This window comes from Andrographis paniculata, unplaced genomic scaffold, assembly GCF_009805555.1.
Source record: "Andrographis paniculata isolate CXL003 unplaced genomic scaffold, ASM980555v1 Contig32END, whole genome shotgun sequence".
Classification (NCBI taxonomy): domain Eukaryota; kingdom Viridiplantae; phylum Streptophyta; class Magnoliopsida; order Lamiales; family Acanthaceae; genus Andrographis; species Andrographis paniculata.
In genome coordinates, this window is record NW_026137565.1 from 7,523,252 (window position 1) to 7,540,508 (window position 17,257).

At 38.7% G+C, this 17,257-nt stretch overlaps 4 protein-coding genes and 1 long non-coding RNA gene across 5 annotated transcripts; 2 read left to right on the forward strand and 3 right to left on the reverse strand.

The window, feature by feature from the left end:
* The first annotated feature begins 705 nt into the window (after positions 1-705).
* On the forward strand, positions 706-4,397 carry LOC127247259 (floral homeotic protein AGAMOUS-like). Its single transcript, XM_051269041.1, has 8 exons — positions 706-810; positions 1,114-1,351; positions 3,420-3,501; positions 3,586-3,647; positions 3,750-3,849; positions 3,940-3,981; positions 4,085-4,129; positions 4,221-4,397. Exons 2-8 carry the CDS (start codon positions 1,122-1,124, stop codon positions 4,395-4,397), a joined length of 738 nt encoding a protein of 245 aa, XP_051124998.1. The 5' UTR covers positions 706-810; positions 1,114-1,121.
* LOC127247260 (uncharacterized) lies at positions 973-1,929 on the reverse strand. Its single transcript, XR_007837871.1, has 3 exons — positions 1,727-1,929; positions 1,218-1,330; positions 973-1,113 (listed from the first exon to the last, which is right to left on the reverse strand). It is a non-coding gene; the product is annotated as an uncharacterized LOC127247260 (long non-coding RNA).
* LOC127247258 (GDSL esterase/lipase At1g29670-like) lies at positions 4,092-6,627 on the reverse strand. Its single transcript, XM_051269040.1, has 6 exons — positions 6,235-6,627; positions 6,008-6,132; positions 5,659-5,901; positions 5,298-5,550; positions 4,952-5,204; positions 4,092-4,337 (listed from the first exon to the last, which is right to left on the reverse strand). Exons 1-5 carry the CDS (start codon positions 6,503-6,505, stop codon positions 4,999-5,001), a joined length of 1,098 nt encoding a protein of 365 aa, XP_051124997.1. The 5' UTR covers positions 6,506-6,627; the 3' UTR covers positions 4,092-4,337; positions 4,952-4,998.
* A 1,125-nt stretch (positions 6,628-7,752) lies between these two features.
* LOC127247257 (GDSL esterase/lipase At1g29670-like) lies at positions 7,753-9,954 on the reverse strand. The gene is made up of 5 exons (XM_051269039.1): positions 9,093-9,954; positions 8,888-9,012; positions 8,554-8,799; positions 8,205-8,460; positions 7,753-8,095 (listed from the first exon to the last, which is right to left on the reverse strand). The coding sequence occupies exons 1-5, from the start codon at positions 9,358-9,360 to the stop codon at positions 7,872-7,874; spliced, it is 1,119 nt and encodes a 372-aa protein (XP_051124996.1). The 5' UTR covers positions 9,361-9,954; the 3' UTR covers positions 7,753-7,871.
* Positions 9,955-11,006: 1,052 nt separating this feature from the next.
* LOC127247256 (alpha,alpha-trehalose-phosphate synthase [UDP-forming] 1-like) lies at positions 11,007-17,190 on the forward strand. Its single transcript, XM_051269038.1, has 18 exons — positions 11,007-11,566; positions 12,164-12,563; positions 12,645-12,742; positions 12,849-13,237; positions 13,384-13,498; positions 13,602-13,703; positions 14,031-14,181; positions 14,424-14,512; positions 14,633-14,681; positions 14,785-14,885; positions 15,028-15,215; positions 15,301-15,418; positions 15,525-15,701; positions 15,778-15,900; positions 15,976-16,063; positions 16,157-16,287; positions 16,367-16,465; positions 16,538-17,190. The coding sequence occupies exons 1-18, from the start codon at positions 11,525-11,527 to the stop codon at positions 16,913-16,915; spliced, it is 2,838 nt and encodes a 945-aa protein (XP_051124995.1). The 5' UTR covers positions 11,007-11,524; the 3' UTR covers positions 16,916-17,190.
* Positions 17,191-17,257: the final 67 nt, after the last annotated feature.

Genomic DNA, 17,257 nt, shown 5'->3' on the forward strand with positions numbered 1-17,257 from the left:
AGAAGAGGTTTCTTTTAACATGTAAATATATATATATATATATAGATGTGTACATGTGTGTGTATTCCAATTAAACTGATCACTGGATCAGTTTGATTCATGGGCATTAGATAATGAGAGGTAGAAGGAAACCTCGTAGCCATGAATATGAAATATCACTTTCACCCTCTTGGGGGGGAGGGGGGTGGTGTTTCCTTTTCACCCCCACCCCAGCCCACCCATCCACCGCCTTCTCCAATCAATAATGGGCATGATGATAGATGATCATAACTAGCTCAGCTGATCACCTCTGATCCTCAAAACTGAATTATTTAACACACACATAAAGTTACTGTACTGTGTATTCATATATATACATATACATATCTAAAGGGTATCTATGTATCTATGTATTTGTATTTGTATTCTTTCATTTGGCCCTTCTTCACCACTACCACTTAGACCATTGATAAAATGAAAGATGCTCCTTAATATGCTAGCATATATAGCATTTCTGTATCTATAACCTAAATACCTACATACATACATAGCAGTAAAGTTATACATATATATATATATGTATGTATCCTACTTCTACTGCTATGACCACTCTCCATACTTTCATATACAACAGGGTTAATTAACGTGTGTGATAATTTCGAAGCAAAAGTAATTGTTTGCTTTATATATCCACATCTTCTTCATCTCCATTCCTGCTCCATCATCTTTCTCTCTCTCTCTCCTCCTCTTTCAGATTTGTGAGGTGAGTGGGAAAACGAAAAGGAGAAGGGATAAACTTTGTGCTGTTGCTACCATACCATACCATACCAGGTAATTAATACTGTCCTGTGATTTTTTTTAATTTTTTCTCATCTTGCATAGAGTTTCACCTTCGTCGAAATGGTTTTAGTTTCTTCTGTTTGATTGATTGCTAAAAAGGATGAAACCTTTATGTATAATACCCTAATCGCATACATGAAATGCTATTTTTGCAGTAACAAGTGTTTTATTGTTTTTGTGTTTTGCCTTCATGAGGTGATTTGGGGGAAAGCACTTGAAACAAACAAAAAATAAAAATAAAAATGAAAACCTTAATCTGATGATTGCTATGGCTGTTTCACTTTTCTGAGCCAGCTGCAGAAATGGAATTTCAAAGCAATCAATCGCGAGACATGTCTCCCCAGAGGAAGAACAGTAGAGGAAAAATTGAGATCAAGCGGATCGAGAACACGACTAACCGTCAGGTCACCTTCTGCAAACGCCGCAACGGACTGCTCAAGAAAGCTTACGAATTATCTGTGCTGTGCGATGCTGAGGTTGCTCTGATTGTCTTCTCCAGCAGAGGCCGACTCTACGAGTATGCAAGCAACAGGTATTAATTGCTGATTTCATGTATATATATATATATATATATATATTAAAAGGAAGGGGATGGTTGTGCAAGCAAATCCATGGGGGATCTTGATTTCTTAGCTTGAAGCTGCCTGTTTGATGTCTTTTAGAAACTTGGTGGATGATTGGGGAAGATATAATTAGTTTGAGGGAAGGAAAATCATTAAGGAAGATTTTAGGTTTTTTTCTTGACAAGAGGTAAGCTGTCTTTCTAAATTTTCCTGTTTGGGGTTTTCCTTCATTGGGATTTCATTTCTCCTTTTTTGGTCATAGATATGCTCAGATCTCTTGCAAAGGATATGGTGGGATATGTAATAAGCAGTAAGATTTCTGTTAACAAGATGTCGAAATTTACCGAAGTTTGTTTTTGCAGAATTTGTGAGATCAGCTTCTTATCTTCTTCCATTTCCTGTCAAGCTTTCCTTCTTCTTCTTCTTCTTCTTCTTCTTCTTCTTCTTCTTCATTCATCACCATCTTCTCTCTCTTTTTTGTTCTCTCTCTCTCTCTCTCTAAACAGACATGTCTGATGCTATGCAAAGTCTTAGCATGCAAGCTGTCGAGATCTCATTTGTCAATCCCTTTGTCTCTTCAAAACTTCCTTAATAGCCTTATTAGGGTTTTTTTTGTCTCTTTATTGTTTTGATGCTTAATTAGGGCTAACCAAATTTTTATTACACTATCCAAACTATTCAGATTTGCTGAACTAAACCTAACCCTAATTAGGGTTCACTATTTTCAATTTGTGTCAAGATTCTTGCCCACCAAAATAAAAGTAACTATCGTTCTTCCCAAATCGGTCCTAGCTTGGTTCAAAAACTTATCAAGCTCCAACTACATCATTAGATCTAAAATCACTAACTCGGATCATATGTTTCCATCTTCACCCAGATCAAACTCACTCCAGATTCATCTTTTTCTTAGAATCCTAACCTCGTTAATTTCTGGATCCTGTTCTTCCCTTCTGGATCTGATGGATTTCTTGTAACTTAGTTATCGAATGGATTAGATATCGATTTGTATAAGTTGCAAGAATCTTTGGTCACGTCACACACGATTTTCTGGTTCTTGATTTCTGACAAAAGGAGTAATCCCGTGTCATCAATCATGGTACATTTATTTTAATTTCTTTTAACGCAACCGAGATCTTGAATTCTTTCTCTGTTATCTGAGTTTGGAGCCTTTCACAAAGCTTCTGAAGCTGTAGAAACTAAAAGAGGAAAGAAACAGAAGGGTGTCATCCAATGGGTGACTCCTGAATTTTGACATAGATATATATATATATATATTTCTTTTTCCCAAGCATAAAAATGGCTGCTTTCTGATGAGTTGAAGCCACAGGCCATCTAAGAACTAGGGTTCAAGATAAGTGTAGTTTATGAGTATTATCCATGGTGGAATGAGAGGATTTATGGGGTTTGTCCAGGAGGTATGAGTTAATCCTATTGGTTGCTTCCTTGCAAGCTGAGCATGGAGCAGGAATTAATGATTCGACGAAATTAAGGTATGGCTAGAGAGAATGTTAAAAATGGGGAGGGGGAGGGATTGTCAATTGTGGTGCCTGATCAGATCACCTGTGTTGGGTTACTAAATAAAATCATGTCATATAAGACACTTGAGCTGACAGAATATATCTGACCTTAAGTAACACTCAACCTTTTCTGTCACTTGTTGTTCATGGCTTTGCCTGCTGGTTTTTACAATTTGGAATAGAAATTTATGTAAGGAAGTGTATAGGGAAACCAATTGGAATGCATTTTCTCACTTTGTTCTTCCCATATTTGAAGGGCTCCTTTACATTCTTCTCCATTATATTTATTGATCATATACGTCACGGCAGTGGACAAATATTTTTGACCATTTCCACAATATGGCTACAAAATTATATATACATACATGTTAAGATAGATGATGTTCAATTGAAGCTTCTTGTAGACGTTTATCATGAGTTTACCTATCTGCTGAATTGATTTGGGATTTAATCTTAAGAGTGCATTGATATTAATTTATGATGTATGTCTGAAGATTACACTGAATGCCAATTTTTACAGTGTGAAAGCAACCATTGAGAGGTACAAGAAAGCAAGCTCCACTACAACCAGTGGATCTACATCATCCGAAGCCAATACTCAAGTAAAGATGAATGATGAAAGTGGATTATTTTGAATTCCTAATGCTAATATATATTAATCTTCTTGTTTGAACAATACATGTCAGTACTACCAGCAAGAAGCATCGAAACTTCGTGCTCACATCAGCAATCTGCAGAATGAGAATAGGTGAGTTTAATTAATCTAGTTAAAAATGAGATCCATTGTGATCAGATAGATCATTGGTACATACATTCATTGAACTCAAAATGTGCCCTTATCTTGATTCAGGAACTTGCTTGGTGAATCTTTAGGAGCTTTGACATTGAGAGATCTTAAGAACCTAGAGGGCCGAATCGAAAGAGGAATCAGCCGAATCCGCTCCAAGAAGGTGCATGTTTAAACATATTAACTATTTCATGTTGGATAGATTATCAGGATCTACAATTTTATTTTATCTTGTATTCTCTTTTTCTTTCAGAATGAGCTGCTGTTTGCTGAGATTGAGTACATGCAAAAGAGGGTAAATAACAATGAACTCTGATGCTTAATCAGTGTTGGAACTATAAAATTGTCATCAGGTATCTCAATATGTGCCTTTTGTTTATGTGAAATAATATTGACAGCAGGAGATTGATTTACACCACAACAATCAATATCTTCGAGCAAAGGTGAAGTGTTCATTCTTTTTCTTCAGAACATTTGCCTCCTATGTTGTAAGAGAATAATACATAGCAAATTACAGATAACTCAAATGTGCAGATAGCTGAAACAGAGAGAGCACAAAACCAACAGATGAATCTGATGCCCGTGAGTTCCGACTTTGAGCTTATTCAACCTCAGCAATTCGATGCGCGAAACTATCTTCAAGTCAATGATCTGCAAACAAACGGGGAGTACCCAAGGCAAGATCAACCACCACCTCTTCAGTTAGTGTAAGCATTTTTAGTTTTTACAGTCCCATAAACCATTCATCATATCGATATAATACTACTAGCTAGCGCGACAATAATTTTGGTTATTTTGAACAGCTGATGGGTGGAGAAAACTGCAGGTGGATCATCAAGGATGATGATGATGCTTCATGCTATATATTACCTGATCTGAGCAAGTCTGTCCTATATATAAATTTATATATGTTTGATGGATGCTATGAAACAGAAATTAGAATATTCCTAACACTCCTATGCTCATATATTTAATATTGTATTGTTGGCCATGGTTCCATGGATAGTTCTCTAATTGAAGGCACAGAACAGTATAGCCTCACATTTGGGTGGTTTACCTATGAGTTTCTGAATAATGCTAAGATTATCCTAACATCAACTATATATATGATGGTGTTCTATTTTATTGATTACTAACTTCCACATTTTGAATACATTAAGATAGCACAGATCAATTCACCATTTGTAAAAATCTCAAATTCAAAACGACCATAACAAGCAGAGGAAAAAGCTCGATTAATCCACACTAGCATAAAAATTTATTACCTTAATCTGGCGGCAAATAGAAGTTTCCTGCCATCAACTTATGAACATCATAAAATGGCAATTGAATTGGCAGAAAACAGAGGAGCCATCTTTTTATAGTCATTCTTTGCGAAAATCAAAGTGGCTGCCTCAGTTGGATGGAATGAATCCCAGAACATGTGTTCATCTCTGTTGCTACAAGGAATCGTATCAGGAATGCACATCCCATCCGGCGTCACCGCGCAGCATGGAACCCTCATAATACTAATGTTTCCTGAAATCACCATCAGCATTGCAATTATATCAGTGTCATATGCTATACATGGCATTCAAGAACAATCAATGTGTATGTATCCTGGTTAATTACCCAAGAATGATGTTTCCGGCCTGTCAGGTTTGCCAGAAGTGTAGACAAACTTTGCATCCGGGAAACGATGGTTAAGATTATTAATTAGTAACTGAAGCCTTTCATTGAACAATCCAGCAATATCATTACTGGTTTCCAGGCATGAATCAGAGTCATTCAAGAAGCTGCCATGAACTGCTATTTCGTGTGGAACACAGCCCAATCTACCAACCCCAGATACAGCTAATTTTCTTGCCCCCAAACCATACAGCTTCTGATAAATTAATCAAACATAACAAACAGCAACTCAAATCAGAACATCAAAGTATTGCACAGATTTCACACAAATGTAGCCTGGAGGAGGACACTCGAGAAATCTTACCATAAGCTGTTTTGAATACTCATCAATGGCAAGTGCAGCAAACTGCTGTGGGCTTTGTGGTGTGGCAGAGTTGTAGAATTTAGGAAAGTAATTGCTGAGGTAATCATTATTCCCCATTTCAACATAATATAAGCACTTTCTTAAATGCTTTTCAGCAGCTATTTCACCACCGAGCAATTCAGCAATTTGTGTTACCACCACTTGATGATTCAACAATTGCTCATTCATGCTGATCACAGCTCCCTTAATCAGCACAAACTAAAGGATTAGGTATGTATACTTTCGCTTAAATCCCTAATTAACCAAAGTATGTAATGTGTAAAATAGATAAGTTAGGGTTTATCTCTACGAGATGATCTCCTGTTTCGTCGAGGATTCCGGCGCCTCCGGAGCCATAATTTAAGCCTCTTAGAAAATCCTCCGCAGCAGCCTCGGCAAACGGCGGAATGTACCGATCGAACCCCAACATTTCAGCTGCAGATAAAGATCGGGAAAGAAAAATAAAAAAATTAGACAATATACAAAATGTTAATCGATTATGTGTAATGCTACTGAGAATGCAGAGTTCAACAGTACCGAACAAGTCTGCGGTGTTCCGGCCATTGTTGTACCTTCCAGTAGGACCTTCGGGGAAATCGATTCCGTAGGGTAAGTAATCGGCCTTAGAGGCGGTGTTGCGGTAGATATTGTTGCCATTATCGACCAATGAGTCCCCGAAAATGAAGAAACATGGAACCTGCGGCTGCGCCTGGACGAGAGTCCTGGTGGTCGCATGTGAAGCCAGAAAATGCAGCAGCAGCAGCAGCAAAAGTAAACACTGATGAAGCTTAGCGCAACACCCCTCCATAGTTCTCAGTGGATCAATTCATGCAATGTTCCTGTGGCGTAATCCGATCGAAAAACGACGGATGGAATGGAAGACACTGAGGAGGAGCCCCTTCATAAATCATAATTGTACTACTACTACTATTACTATTATTACTCAGCTCGTGATTTTTGAATTACGACAGACCAACAATTAATGGTGTCTTTTTCTATCATTGGACGCACTTGTCTCTCTCTTGCGCTATTTGATGGAGTAATAAAAACAAGGGCGTGGGCGTGGATCACATCTGATCCATTGCTTCCATTCAAGCATGTGGTAATTTGATGGATCAAAATATCATATAATTATTTATTTTTGCATAATATAGCATATGCTGATAACATAAATACTTATCATTAATATACGCCCTCATCGTCTTATTCTTTTATTTTTGTTGTCTCAAAATGATTGTTATATTTTTTTATTTAGTAATATTATTCGCACTTTACAACAAAATTATTCATATATTTTTTTCCAAGTAACTCTGATTATTACTCTAACTTATTTTTTAAAACTAAGTAAGAATAATTTTTTTGTACAAATATCTTTCTATAGTATTATAAGAAACTAATAAAAATATTTTTGTAAATTTTTTTTAATTTGTACCGCGTTTTATATAATAATTAATATTTAAATATGATACCGTTAGAATATATTATTTCTTAATTTACTGTAAAACCCCCAAAACTATTTTGGTTTGAAATCCCTCGAAGAGTATATAATAATATGTTCATCCATTCAATAAGCATCATATTAATTTAATTGTGTTAGCACTGCATTAGCAGCCAAATAGGTTGTTTGTTTAATTGTATTATACTAGAATAAATAAATAGTGTAAATGAAAAAAAAAAAACGTTTATTTGTGAGATTTTTGTTTTTATTTTTTATTTTTAAATAGTAAAATTTTAAATTAAAATAATTACTATAAATATATGTTTATACGCTATTTTAAATTTTAAATTAAATATAAATGTAATATAATTGAATTGAATTTTTATATATTTTAAATAGGTTTGTTTGGTTTTGAATTAAAAGTTTTATTTAAATTTGAATTTAAATAAGTTACATGATTTGTTTTTGGGTATAAATATATGTTATTAGTTTTAAAATCCACTGACTAAGTATACACCATTTAGTGGCTATGCACTTAGATCTGTTTAGAATTTTACTACCACGTAGCTCTATAGAACCCTTCTGAGTAAATTACAATTATTCATAACAGATCCACCGACACTTAAATCATGAAATTCCATTAAAATAATACAGTCATTTCAAGTTGCAGAAATTTATAGATGATATTACAGCAAACAATAAATTTCGATTGGTTGGTGTGGATTTGGCCACAATTCTACAGCTGAGCCAATCGGCTAATATCATAAGGATAAGCATCAGATGGCTTTTGGGCCCTGTAAGATCTTCTCCCGACCACCACATTCGCAGCTTCTGTCGGATGGAAAGCATCCCAAAACAGGTGCTCATTCCTGTCCTCACATGGCGTTTGCAATGGCAGACATGTTATCTGCCCGTTGTTCCTCCCCACACCGCAGCATCCAACGTTGGTCACTCTGAAACCTGGAATCAATTACAACCATCATTCCATTCAGACATATCTGTCGATCGATCGATCCAAGACTATATAATATGTAATTAATGATATGATCAAGAAGTGATCGATCGTTACCAAAGGCCGAGGGGTTGTCGATCAAGTCCTGGAACATTCCGTAGGCGTCGATATAGATGAAATGCGCATCTGGCGAATTCGAATTGAACGTGTCGACTAAGCCTCTTAGCTTGTTGTTGAACAGCTGATTCGCCGAGTTGATTCTATCCACGCATGTTTTCCCGTCGGGGCTGTTCTGCGCCAGCGCATTCGGGCTGCATCCGATCTGCCCGACTCCGATCAATACAAACTTCCTCGCTCCGTAGTTGTACAAATTCTACATTAAAAAAAAAAAAAAAACACGGGCTGTCTAATTCGATGTAATGTAAGAACGTTCTTATTAATGGCGTCGAGCAATGTCGTGTAGTACCCTTAGTTGTTCGGTGTATTCCTGAATTAGGACATCGGCGTATTGCTCGGGGGAGAATTGCCGGCTAGTCGGGTAAGTTAAAGGCATGAAATAGTTGTTAAGGTAGTCGTTGCTGCCGACGCCGATCGAGTATATGCACTTGCTCAAATGATCCGCAGCCGATGCTTCGTCGCCTAGTATTTGCACGACTTGCGCAACCGTGTTCTTGTAGTTATTCACTTGTCCGGCGAAGTCTATTCTCGCACCCTAACAAACAAGACAAGTTTCGTCGATAGAGATCCGAATTTGTGCTAATCAACAATGTTGAAGAATTCAAGATTCCTAATTTCCTTACCAGTTGTTGTCCTGTTTCTTGTCTGATTCCAGCAGCAGCAGATGCATAGTTCACTCCCCTGAGTATGTCCTGTCCCCGGGCGGAGGCGTACGCCGGTATGTAATCGTCGAATCCGAGAAGCTCAGCTGCAATAAAATACAATCCAAGGGTTGTTACAAGATCAGAAACATGTCCTTTCCCTACATTGTTCTTGATGGAATCTTACAAATGACATCAACTGTAGTCTTGCCGTTGGAGAACCTGCCAGTCGGCCCGCCAGGGAAATCAATGCCGTAAGGCAAGTAATTAGCCCTGGCCAACGACTGAATGTCGTTGTTGTTGCCATTGTCTACCAATGAATCGCCAAATACAAAGTAGCACGGAACTTGCGGCTGCGCCACTCCCCGGCTCGCCAATCCGGCCACTGCCACAACTATAAATGCCACAAGCCATCTCTTTATCCCAATTCTCATTCTATCCATATCCATATACATATATATATATATATATATGTTTGATTACTAGTTAAAAAGAATAAAGGCAAAGAAAAGCGTAGGATCGTTAAGAAGAAAGTTAGCGCCGGATGAAATTTAAAGCTCGAATAGGTATGATGAGTATTTATACACAAAGTCCAGCAAAAACCATTGCATATCTGCATAATGGAGTTGACTCGGCCTTGTAGCTATTCTACAAAGTCAGTAAGATGCATTGATTACACGCGGACTAATGTGTTTTCGACAAATGCCATGCCGTGGAGCAACCTGTGCTTCGTCTCTAGAGCAATTTATTCCAAGTTTAGAAGTAATCCATTGGCTACATTGTCCTAAGCAAGCAAGGGTGTTCGATAAGTATGATCTCTGATGTTTCCAGTTCCTAGACTAGAGGGGGATTGTTTGATTTACTTACAGATCATAAGCACAAAAAAAGTCAGTACTTCATTTGATGCAAAGGTCCCATGAAATTAAATGCAAGGTACCAAACTACTACATTTAATGTATACCAAATCCTGTGTAAGTGCAGCGCCGGTGATTTGAATAAGCGTTGATAAAGTCCTGATGACAACTAATGAGTTTTACCTGCCGACACTGGTCTTTATTACATGAACAGACCTAATAAGATATGACGTTGCAAAAGAACTGAAATCAGAAGAGAACAAGGAAAAGGGCATGAAATAAACTGCAAGATGTGCTGAATATGATGACATTGATGCCATGGAAGATGGAATAGGACACAATCAAGAATGTGTTAAGTCCTAATGCTTGCTATAAACAGTTTAAGTTCAACAATCATTAACAAGAAATCTTGTCAGCATGAAAGTATATGTATATATATATATATATATATGAAGAGATGGGCATCCGGGAAGATAGATAAGATATTCAATTTGATTGATTAACAGGCATTTATTGCACATGTGCTAATAGCCATGGTCTAAGTAGTAGTTGAGAAAATGACTGTCCTTTTTACTACATGGGTAATGAGAGGAAACCTCCATTACTACACTACACGCGGATTTCAAGCTCAAGTTCATCGACACTACAAATATCTTTCAATCTGGACAGCAATTTGATCGATACAAATAACAAAGTATATCTAAACATCATACTTTTGGTTGGACGAAGAGATTAGAGGCTCTGCAGCTCAAACAACCTCTCCACGCCCATAAAAAAATCGTTTACCTAAACGCCATTGCAGTGCACTGGTACTGCAATGAAATTCTTCAGATTGGTTTCGAACAACGCAAGGCAATCCAATAAACGGGCCGTAGAAGCCAATTTCAATTTCGCCCCCCAAAGGGTATGGTGTTCGGAAGGAGTTGGATCAGTTGGCCCAATCGAAAATTGTCTACACTCCAGTTGAAAAGTCCTCATCGGTTTTAAGAAAAGCCCGTAAACAGACAACCTTAGCCTTATCGATGTTGTGTTGCCAAAGTAAGCAACAAATGACCCAATAAAAGGATTTATTTCCTCTCCGATCCCAAAACCATTCAACAAAAAACCAACATGAACTTGAATCGCGGGCCCATTGAGATAAAAGAATAAAAAAATCAAGAATCAATTAGTACAGCCCATACCGATTAGATACACAAAAGTCTTGGAGATGCGCAAAAAATGCAGATCTTATCGAACGTTGTTCACGAGTTAAGGAAGTTCCAGGCTGTCGCAGGAATGGAAAAGGCAAGACGAACCCGCTAATTGATTTTGTTTCTTTATTTCTTTCTTACAAGAGAGATAAAGCAGAGCAGAGCAGTATCCAATTCAATGCTTTGGTTGGCAGAGCAGCAGCCCAGCAGTGAGAGAAAGTCTGCATGGCGGAGTAGTGAGAGAAAGAAAGAAAGAAAGCTGTGTGCAATCGATCATTCATTATCCCGAAGATTCAGTAATCGGAAATGAGTTGTAACCTTCTTTTTAGACATCACTCTCGTGCCTATATATGGTTAGATAAATCTGCAACTGTACCCCCCAGCCCCATGTAATCAAAGATTTTTTCGTCTTTATCTTTCTCGGCCACGCCCACGCCCTCCCCTTCGCCCTCTAATAATATCCTCATATTCTTTTCTGTAAAACCTCCTCTCCTCTCGTCTCAATGTGGACTGTCATTCAGAAGCCCTGTTTTTTGTATAAGAAAAGCCTTACTTGGCCAATCTGAGAAGAACAAATGGATTCTTCTCCAGGAAACGGCGTCGTACGCAACAATTCGGTGAAAAACCCCTTTCCTTTCCTCTATTTCCCTTTTTCTTTTCTAATGTCTGTTCCTTTTAGTTACTTGAATTTCTTAGAGTTGCTTGGTTGAACCCATTGAAATTTTTTTTCCTGGACTCCTTAATTTTCATGACTGCTTCAGTAATAAGATGAGACAAGAAATGTGCATGAGTGTTTTTGTATTATTTTTTTGTTATTTTTTTATTAAAAGATCTGTCTGATGTTCACCAAATATTATTAAAAATCAGTAGGACTAAATCTTGCAGTACGATCTTACATTGAATTCCCTCTTACAAACATCACCTGCTCTTTTGGTAGTTGATTGAAATGGGAGTGATTAGTTTTTCCTTTTGATCCCAACTTGTTTTGGTTCATGGTGAAGATATATTTGATCACATATATGGTCCATGACTAGTAGCGTGACTTCATTCTGATTCTATCGTTAGTCTTTTGTCTGTCCTAATCATATGTTTGTGTAGTTTCTTACAATCAATCAACATGGAGTTCGAAGTCCTCGACTAATGTGAATATATTGATTTACAAGTTTGAATAGCATTGATTCCATTAATATGATTTGTTAGTCTGCTCAATGCAGGAAGAACTACTGCATATGCTTGACAACCAATGCAATCCTCCTTCCGGCATACCCACAAGTCGACTTGAAAGACTGTTACGCAACAGAGTGTTGAGGAGGTCCAACAGGGCATCTCCATCTAATGAAGAATCAATTGACGGCCAAGGGGTTGTAGACGTGGCAGGAAACATGAATGACCTATGTTTATCTGAGTGTGAGAATGGACATCGAGAGGAAGAGTTACTCAGAGGGAATGCTTCATCAAATCATCTGAATGTGGCCTCAGAGAAGCAGGGTGCCCGGCCCCCCAAACAAAGGTTACTGGTGGTGGCGAACCGCCTCCCTGTCTCTGCCATTCGAAAGAGTGAAGACTCATGGACCCTCGAGATAAGTGTAGGAGGCCTTGTTAGTGCTCTTCTGGGTAAGAATTACATATGTCTGTGTGTGTCTGTTTCCAAGGAATCTTAGAATTGCCCGATGACTTGTTCTTGATTCTTAAAAGGTATCAATGAGTTTGAAGCTCGATGGATAGGATGGGCTGGAGTAAATGTTCCTGATGAAATTGGGCAGAGGTCACTAACTAAAGCTTTGGCTGAAAAGGCACGTTTCTTGTTTTGATCATCAATTGTGTGTTCATATCTTTGTCGGTTTGGTATGCTATAGTTCATGCTGAACTAGTGTTTGTATTATTGTTCTTCAACTGCAGCGGTGTATTCCTGTGTTTCTTGATGAAGAAATTGTCCATCAATACTACAATGGCTACTGTAACAACATATTGTGGCCACTTTTTCACTACCTTGGGCTTCCGCAAGAAGACAGGCTTGCAACCACGCGAAGTTTCCAGTCTCAGTTTGCTGCTTATAAGAAAGCAAACCAGATGTTTGCCGATGTTGTAAATGAGCATTACAAGGAAGGGGATGTTGTGTGGTGCCATGATTATCATTTGATGTTTCTTCCCCAATGCCTTAAACAGTATAACAGCAAAATGAAAGTCGGATGGTTTCTACATACACCTTTCCCCTCCTCGGAGATTCACCGGACACTGCCATCAAGATCAGAGTTGTTAAGATCTGTTCTTGCAGCTGATTTGGTTGGGTGGGACTTTCTTTTAATTAAATAAGATCACTATTCAGTTTGTCATTAGGACAGAACATCGAATATCATTTTGCTTGAAATCTTTGATATTATACTTGTCTGATCTTATTATGATCTTACACATTGGTCTGATGTTTTTTCCTCAGATTCCATACGTATGATTATGCAAGACATTTTGTAAGTGCCTGCACTCGTATTCTGGGTCTTGAAGGCACACCAGATGGTGTGGAAGATCAAGGAAAGTTAACACGTGTTGCTGCGGTATGGACATCTAATACGTGAATTTCTCCATTGCATCTTAGGGTTGGGATCCACCATCATTTGAAGATGCTTTTAACCTAATTCACTGGGACTTTATCTACAGTTTCCAATTGGTATAGATTCTGAGCGCTTCATACGAGCACTTGAGCATCCGGGAGTGAAGGCTCACATTAGAGAATTAGAAGAGCGATTTGATGGGAGGAAGGTAAATATTCTTTGTTATTTTTTTTTCCTCATCTCGGCTTAACTGAGTGATAGTTCAAGTATATTTGTTGTTTCATCTACCAAGATAATCTTTATCTGATTGGTATGATTCTCAGAAGCAGCATTTTGCAATAATTGGTGAAATAGTAGTTTTTTGTTGGAGATCAAAAAATGAAGATTAGTATATATCTCTGAAGTCTCTTTAAGTTCCAAGATTTTCGTTGAGATTTGGATGATGTAGAGGTTACTAGTTCTTGTGGTGTTTTTATCATGATCATTTCCTACTTTAAATTTTTGGCATTTATAATGTTGTAACGCGTTTGGATAGGTAATGCTAGGGGTGGATCGTCTGGACATGATTAAGGGAATACCCCAAAAGATCTTAGCATTTGAAAAATTCCTCGAAGAAAATCCAATTTGGCGTGACAAGGTTGTTCTAGTACAAATAGCCGTACCAACACGAACAGATGTTCCTGAGTGTATGTATCTTCATGCTCATGCTTTAATCTTTCACTAACACCGGCATGATATTCCTCTTCTTGTTACTATTTTTATTGAAGGTGTTATTTCATTCTTCTACTCGTACTTTTTGCATCAAGATCATAGTTTTCCAAGCTATAAAAGCTTTAGCCTCAGTCATTAACTCTTGCAAATGATTTTATATTCTATTTCCCTATAATCTCTAACCTGCAGAAATTGGTTCTGCATATTGCTATGGCAGATCAGAAGCTCTCATCCCAGGTTCATGAAATAGTTGGAAGAATAAATGGAAGATTCGGATCGCTTACGACTGTTCCTATACATCATTTAGTGAGATCCCATGCCTTAAATCACGTCTATGCGATTATTTATTTACTCCCCATGGATGTCTGTGTTGTGTATTTCTGAAGAGGCACTAAGTTTACATTGAATTGTTTCCTTTACATACAGGACAGATCACTTGATTTCCAGGCACTATGTGCACTATATGCTGTCACTGGTACGCATTTTTCGACGTTTATATCTCATTATTTCAACACATGTTCATCATTTTCAAATGTACTGATTACATCGCCTTGTTTCCCCATTTTACGACCTTTCAGATGTTGCTCTGGTTACATCTTTAAGGGACGGAATGAATCTTGTGAGCTACGAGTTTGTCGCCTGCCAAGCTTCAAAGAAAGGTGTACTCATTCTAAGCGAGGTAATCATGTTAATGGCGTGTTTTCTAATTGTTTGATTTCATAACGGCTTGTTCTTTCGTATGTTTGAGTTATTTCCACGACGCGAAAAGATGAGATAGCGGGAAATAAATGAAATTTTTACTGTGTTCGTAATTTTTTCAGTTTGCCGGGGCAGCGCAGTCACTTGGCGCTGGAGCAATTTTGGTGAACCCTTGGAATATTACAGAAGTTGCAGCATCGATCGGTTACGCCTTGACAATGCCAGCTGACGAAAGGGAGAAGCGTCATCGACACAATTTCACCCATGTCACTACTCACACGTCTCAAGAATGGGCCGAGACTTTTGTGAGGTGCGTAAATCACCCGTGTACGTGTTTTTTTCCTGCTTTAGTACGTCTGTGCTTAGATTTATGTTTCGACGTTCTCTTTATGAAGTGAGCTCAATGATACCGTTGTCGAAGCACAATTGAGGACTCGACAAATTCCTCCGCCTCTCCCTAAAGAAGAGGCCGTCCAGCATTATTTGAATTCGAACAACCGATTACTTATTCTGGTATGACTTTTCCTCGTCTCGTGCTACAAAGACCATATTTGCTAGAAGTGTTCGGTCGCAATATTTTTTATTTTCACGTGTTGATATTCCTAGAGTTTCGTCTCAGGGTTTCAATGCAACGCTGACAGAACCCGTAGAAACTCGAGGAAGAAGGATCGATCAGTTCAAGGAAATGGAGCCTAAGTTGCACCCGGATTTGAAAGAGCCCTTGAAAAAGCTTTGTAATGATCCGAAGACGACGACAATTATCCTCAGCGGAAGCGACAGGACTGTTCTTGACGAGGTTGTCTCTGTTTCCATGTACTATCTCCGATCTTTTCCATTTCTGCTTCGTCTTTCTGACTGAAGTATACATATAGAACTTCGGAGAGTTTAATTTGTGGTTAGCTGCCGAGCATGGGATGTTTCTGCGCCGTACTACAGGAGATTGGATGACAACAATGCCCGAATACTTGAACATGGATTGGGTCGACAGCGTGAAGGTGTGTGTAGTTGAGATAGCGTTTATGCTGCATTTCTGTTTGTCGATTAAATCCGTTATCTGTTACAACTTTCAGCACGTATTCGAATACTTTACTGAGAGAACGCCGCGCTCTCATTTTGAGGTCCGCGAGACATCGCTCGTTTGGAACTACAAACATGCCGGTAATAATTTTTCTTGTTCATATTTCCTACGATTGATCGATCAGATCGGATTCTCCTTTTACGCGTAGTATCTGTGAACTTAATTCTTCTCAGATGTCGATTTCGGTAAGCTTCAGTCGAAGGATCTTCTGCAGCACCTCTGGACCGGCCCGATCTCTAATGCTTCCGTCGACGTTGTTCAAGGAGGACGATCTGTCGAGGTTCGAGCAGTCGGAGTAACCAAGGTGAGTTTACATTAATCATAAAATCGTATATTAAACTTCGAAAACAGTCTATGGATGGATCGAACGTATTCTTTTTCAGGGTGCTGCGATTGATCGAATCCTCGGCGAGATCGTTCATCACAGCGACGTGAAAACTCCGATCGACTACGTATTGTGTATTGGACATTTTCTTCCGAAGGTATGTATGAATAATATATCGAAATAAATTCGCAGCATATTCGATGAGCTGTTGTCGTGATCGTTATTACAGGACGAAGACATATATACATTCTTCGAGCCAGATCTTCCTTCTGCGCCAGCGCCGAGCGCTGCAAGAGCGAAGATAGCGAACTCGTTCAACCGATTTGCGTCGACATCGACGGGGATGCCTGCGTTTTGTCGCAAGAGTCCTCTGCTCTTCCCGTCGCCGGAGAAGCGGGCGAGCAATGCGTTAGGCAACGGCGACTGGTGGTGCCGAATGCGCGAAAACATGAGCATGCATGAAGGGTCGTCGGTTCTTGATCTTAAGGGCGACAATTACTTCTCGTGCGCCGTGGGTCGAAAGCGCTCAAATGCTCGGTATTTGTTGGAATCGTCGGCCGAGGTTGTGGCGCTGCTGAGAGAGCTCGCCGATCGCCGGCCGCTGTGATTCATCCGTCACCGCCGCCGCCGCCCCCGTCGATTGTGTTCTTCTTTTCTTACAATAATGGTTAGAAGAAGACCCAGGAAGATTGGAGTTGGGAGAATAATGAAGTTGACTTTAATTGCTACTACGTACTAGTGTTGACTGACTGTAGTTTTCACTTGAGACAAGGCAGCTGCGGGTTGTGTCGCCATCGTGTAATTCTCAACTTATTTTCGTTGACTTGAATTGAGTGTGTGTGTAATAATCCCACTTTTTCATAATGACAAATTTTTATTTTATTTTTTGTCATAATGATATTTCTTATTGCCCGAATGGTCCCTTAAAAGCGCACGCTAATCTTGATGT

Coding starts and splice junctions, on each gene's coding strand:
- LOC127247256 (XM_051269038.1), top strand. CDS start 11,525: ATGGATTCTTCTCCAGGAAACGGCGTCGTACGCAACAATTCG. Junction 13,499..13,601: donor AGTTAACACGTGTTGCTGCG/GTATGGACATCT, acceptor CTTTATCTACAG/TTTCCAATTGGTATAGATTC. Junction 16,288..16,366: donor GAGCAGTCGGAGTAACCAAG/GTGAGTTTACAT, acceptor ATTCTTTTTCAG/GGTGCTGCGATTGATCGAAT.
- LOC127247259 (XM_051269041.1), top strand. CDS start 1,122: ATGGAATTTCAAAGCAATCAATCGCGAGACATGTCTCCCCAGAGGAAG. Junction 3,982..4,084: donor TTGAGTACATGCAAAAGAGG/GTAAATAACAAT, acceptor TAATATTGACAG/CAGGAGATTGATTTACACCA. Junction 4,130..4,220: donor ATCAATATCTTCGAGCAAAG/GTGAAGTGTTCA, acceptor TCAAATGTGCAG/ATAGCTGAAACAGAGAGAGC.
- LOC127247258 (XM_051269040.1), bottom strand. CDS start 6,505: ATGGAGGGGTGTTGCGCTAAGCTTCATCAGTGTTTACTTTTGCTGCTG. Junction 5,902..6,007: donor ACGAAACAGGAGATCATCTC/GTAGAGATAAAC, acceptor GTGCTGATTAAG/GGAGCTGTGATCAGCATGAA. Junction 5,205..5,297: donor GCCGGAAACATCATTCTTGG/GTAATTAACCAG, acceptor TGGTGATTTCAG/GAAACATTAGTATTATGAGG.
- LOC127247257 (XM_051269039.1), bottom strand. CDS start 9,360: ATGTATATGGATATGGATAGAATGAGAATTGGGATAAAGAGATGGCTT. Junction 9,013..9,092: donor GACTACAGTTGATGTCATTT/GTAAGATTCCAT, acceptor ATTTTATTGCAG/CTGAGCTTCTCGGATTCGAC. Junction 8,096..8,204: donor CGACAACCCCTCGGCCTTTG/GTAACGATCGAT, acceptor AATTGATTCCAG/GTTTCAGAGTGACCAACGTT.